The 4194-nt window shown below is 64.9% G+C and overlaps 1 protein-coding gene and 1 long non-coding RNA gene across 2 annotated transcripts in view; one reads left to right on the top strand and one right to left on the bottom strand.

Annotated features, from left to right (window-relative positions):
* The window catches only part of LOC115278766, a 3012-nt gene extending 2342 nt beyond the window's left edge, over positions 1-670 (bottom strand). Inside the window, exon 1 of the long non-coding RNA XR_003903091.1 lies at positions 578-670. This is a non-coding gene — a long non-coding RNA (uncharacterized LOC115278766). The remainder of the gene's footprint in view (positions 1-577) is intronic.
* Positions 1-4194, top strand: part of FAM83H (family with sequence similarity 83 member H) — an 11372-nt gene that overhangs the window by 3948 nt on the left and 3230 nt on the right. Inside the window, exons 2-4 of the mRNA XM_029923345.1 lie at positions 2551-3012; positions 3740-3904; positions 3978-4154. Coding sequence (XP_029779205.1) covers positions 2551-3012; positions 3740-3904; positions 3978-4154 — 804 coding nt within the window. The remainder of the gene's footprint in view (positions 1-2550; positions 3013-3739; positions 3905-3977; positions 4155-4194) is intronic.

Raw genomic sequence — 4194 nt, 5'->3', positions numbered from 1 at the left:
CCGCGGGTGCCGGGTGGACGCGAGCGCCCTCGCACGGTGCCGGCCCAGCGGGGGCTGAGTGGGAAGGGGCCGGGGCCCCGGGAGACGCTGCCCGGGCCGTCCGCGCTCGCTCCCGCCCTCCGGCCTAGCTGGAGCTGGGGAGGGGGCCGAGCTAGGCCTGAACCCTTCCCTGGGGGCGCCTTGGCCTGGGGATGGCCGGAGTGACCCAGGTGGTCTGGTTTCCTAGGTGGAGGGTGGGTAGGGAGGGCGGGGTGGGAGGGGCGCGTCCCCTCGCGTCCGGAGTCCCCGAATGGGGCGCGTGGATGGGACGGACGCCAGGCCTAGACGGCCGCTAACTCCTAGGGTACGCTCATCCCTTTCGGTCTTGCGGGACACACCCCGAAAGCCACAGCTCACCAACTTACAGTCTGTGAGTCCCATCTGGCTGAAGCCCCCCCCCCCGCCCCCCATGCCTAACGCTTCCGCAAGCTTCCTGCGGTGAGCACCCCCGCCCTCGCCTGCACTTAGCCCGGGGGCTCCTCCACTTCTGCACCAGCCGCGATGCCTTCCCTTCTTCCGGTCACTTTAGGAAACCCACCTTCTGCCCAGGTGGGAGGGCCCCACGCTCCGAAAGCCCGTAGTTCCGGAGTCTCCCAGAGCCCTGAGGGCCCTGGAGCAGCTGTCAGCCTAGTGTCAGAGGTCAGAGGTCAGTGGAGGAGGAGGGACTTCGCTGAGTCACTGGCTTGGGCAGGATGAGTGCTCCTCCCCCCCTCAGGGCTGGCATTTCTTGAGGCCAATGTGTGAGGCTCGCCGCCGATGGGGTTCCCCAGAGGGGCCTAGGGCGGGGCCGCCCCGGCCACAGTTCAGGGGTGTGCAAAGCGAAGGGCTAAGGTCATTGGATTATGGGTATTACGGTGCGGGTCGTGCAGGGCCACCTGGTCACTCAGGACAGGCCCCCGCGAGCCTTGTTCACCATGGGACTCACATTGCAGGCGGCCTTGACAAGGGCCCCATCCCTCCTGCGGTCCCCAACTTGGGAAGTGCTCCCTCTCAAAAGCAGTGAGCAGGAATGTGCCCCCAAGCCCTACCTGTCCCGACATTGACCCCATACAGCTGGAGCCCGCGGTCGGGGTCTTCTCCCACCACCCTCTGTCAGATACTGTGTGACACACACCCCTCCCAGCCCCGGGCTCAGGTGCAGGGGAGACCCCGCTGCAGACAGACAGCCCTGCGCCTTGGCCCCAGCGTGGTCCTGGTCTGAGAAGTGCATGGGTGTCCTGTCTGGAACCGCACGTGGAGGACAGCGCCTCAAAGAAGGAGTGTCAGACTTTTCCTTAATCTGCCGGAAGGCTGCTGAGGTGGCCTGATTGGCAGAGAAGTGCCCGCCCCCTTCTCCCACCTGCACTCAGCCTGTCACCCATCCCCCCCCCAAGGCAGATGGGGAGCGTTCCTCAAGTTGTCACACACAACAGTCTTGGTCCCAACATTCTCTGGCTGCCCAGTGACCCCATCAGTCAGCATCATGCACCCAGGGGCCCCTGTTGAGCGGGGGACACTGGGGGGTCTTGCGCTCCCGGCATCCAGGAACCCCTGAGCTGGGTGGGATCCGAATCCAGCTCCGCCCTGAGGAGGAGCTGGGATGGGGGGCTGGGGCTCTCCTTCCAGGGTGTCCTTGGGAGACAGGTGGCCTGGAGTGGGCCACATCGGGCTTGGGTGTCAGTGTGAAGTTGGGGTGAGTGGTGAGACAGAGGGGCACATTTGGATGTGCCAGAATGAGCCTGATGGCCACAGCGAAGGAGTCTGACTTGATCCAGAACACATGGAGTGGGGCCAGACCTGGGGAGACAGCTTGTGGGGAGCAGTGGGGCTGCTGCCCACATCTGCCACAGGGTGGGGCTCGGAGTTTTTTCTAGAAATAAATGGTGGAGGGGTGGGCCAAAGGGAAGCGAGTGGGCCTGGTGCACGGGGACAAAAGGCAGGGGTCAGAGTTGGGAGGGCTGCGAAGTTGTGAATGGGCTGCGGGGCTCACAGAGTGACCCCCGAAGGATGGGTACAGGTGTGGCCAGGGCCTTGAACTTCATGCTGAGTCCTGGGACAAAAGCAGTGACAAGGTTGCGTGTGACCTCATGTTGAGCCAGGTGTGGCTGCTGCTCGACCCTGACTGCTGCATTTTACAGCAGAGCCAGAGGGCACAGCGGGCGGCCGTGAGGCCCCCAGCACTGCGGACAGACACGCGCAGGCCCGCCTGCCCGGGCAGTACACATGAAAATACAGTAATGCCACAGTCAGAAGGAAAGAGTGACTATAATAAAGAATCCAGTCTGGATCGTGTTTCGTTTATATGAACAATCATAAAATACTGATTTCCGGGAGGAAGGGCCCGCACAGGGTGCCTGGGCCACAGAGAACCCCCAGCGGGGTCTTCCTGAGGCCCTGGGCGCCCGGCTCACCTACCTCAGCCGGGGCGGCGGGCACTCCACAGCCCTTGTCTGCACCGAGTGGCTCCAGAGGGCGGGGGGAGTGCGCACAGAGCCCCGCCCCAGTAACGCATCTCCCTGCCCCTCCCCCCAGGCCCCTGGCCCCGACATGGCCCGTCGCTCCCAGAGCTCCTCGCAGGGGGACAACCCACTGGCACCTGGGTACCTGCCACCTCACTACAAAGAGTACTACCGCCTGGCGGTGGACGCGCTGGCCGAGGGGGGCCCGGAGGCCTACAGCCGCTTCCTGGCGTCTGAGGGGGCACCTGCCTTCCTGTGCCCTGAGGAGCTGGAGCATGTAAGCCGCCACCTGCGGCCCCCGCAGCATGTCGCTCGAGAGCCCCCTGAAGGCAGCCCCCCCAATGTGGACATGGATGGCTCCTCGGGCACCTACTGGCCCATGAACTCAGATCAGGCAGTGCCTGAACTCGACCTAGGCTGGCCCCTGACCTTCGGCTTCCAGGGCACAGAGGTCACCACACTGGTGCAGCCACCACCGCCTGACAGTCCCAGCATCAAGGATGAGGCTCGAAGGATGATCCGCTCTGCCCAGCAGGTGTGCTGACACGGGCTGGGTGGACAGTGGGGGAAGGGCGCCCTGACTTGGACTTTGAAGCATGAGTAGGAGTGTGCCCAGCTTCGGGGGCAAGGGTGAGGCCGGGGAGCTGGCCCCGCCTCTCCAGCCTCAAGCGCCAGCAGGGCTCCCTGGCAGGTAACTTTTAAAGTCGCCACAGGTTTGGTTATTGCAGGCTGTGCGCTGCACAGGCTTGGTTCCCACGGGTCACGGCCAGTGCCCAGGGGCTCTGGGTGGGCTGGGCACCTCTCCTGGTTGGATTTACTGTTCAGAAAAATTTCTCTAGTTTTAATGTTGACCGAGCTGACGGCTTCTTACCCCCACCAAGCAGATTGCAAACAGCAATGGAGGACTGTTAAATCTTGGAGGTGAAGCCACAGACCCTGCGAAAGACCCCAACTGCCCCCACACGCCGGCAGCACAGAGCTTGGGCTCTGGCGGGGCGGCGGCCGCTGCCGCAGGGGCTTCAGTTGCCCTGCCCCTTCCTAGGAGGAGGTGGGCCCCCAGCACCTGCCTGGGCCGCTCCCCCACCAGCACCCCAGACCCCCCTATCTCCCTTTCTCCCAGAGCCCTCCACCCCCACCGGCCCTGCTCTCCTCTGGGATGGGTTAGAGCACGATCTCCAGTGTCTGTGGGAGATCCAGAGGCCCCGTGCGGGCCGTGCAGGGGACAGCAGAGGGGTCCTCTGTCACTAACACGACCCCTGCAGGTGGTGGCCGTGGTGATGGACATGTTCACCGACGTGGACCTGCTTGCGGAAGTGCTGGAGGCAGCGGCGCGCCGCGTCCCTGTCTACGTCCTCCTGGACGAGATGAACGCGCACCACTTCCTCGACATGGCCGACAAGTGCCGCGTCAACCTGCACCACGTGGATGTGAGTGACGGGGGGAGGGGTGGAGGGAGGTGGGAGGCTCCTGGGCACAGACCTGACGCCTCTCGCTCCCCAGTTCTTGCGTGTGCGCACCGTGGCGGGCCCCACCTACTACTGCCGCACCGGGAAGTCCTTCAAGGGCCACGTGAAGGAGAAGTTCCTGCTCGTGGACTGCGCGGTGGTCATGAGTGGGAGTTACAGGTGCGCGCGGCCCCGCCCCCCCTGCGCCCCGCGGTCCCGGCGGACGTCGCGCGTCGGGGGCGGGCCGCGGAGGGGGTTCGGCGGCTCACGCT

Source organism: Suricata suricatta, chromosome 15 (genome assembly GCF_006229205.1).
Source record: "Suricata suricatta isolate VVHF042 chromosome 15, meerkat_22Aug2017_6uvM2_HiC, whole genome shotgun sequence".
NCBI classification, from domain to species: Eukaryota; Metazoa; Chordata; class Mammalia; order Carnivora; family Herpestidae; genus Suricata; species Suricata suricatta.
The sequence above is the reverse complement of the archived record's forward strand: the minus strand, read 5'-3'. Positions and strand labels throughout refer to the sequence as shown.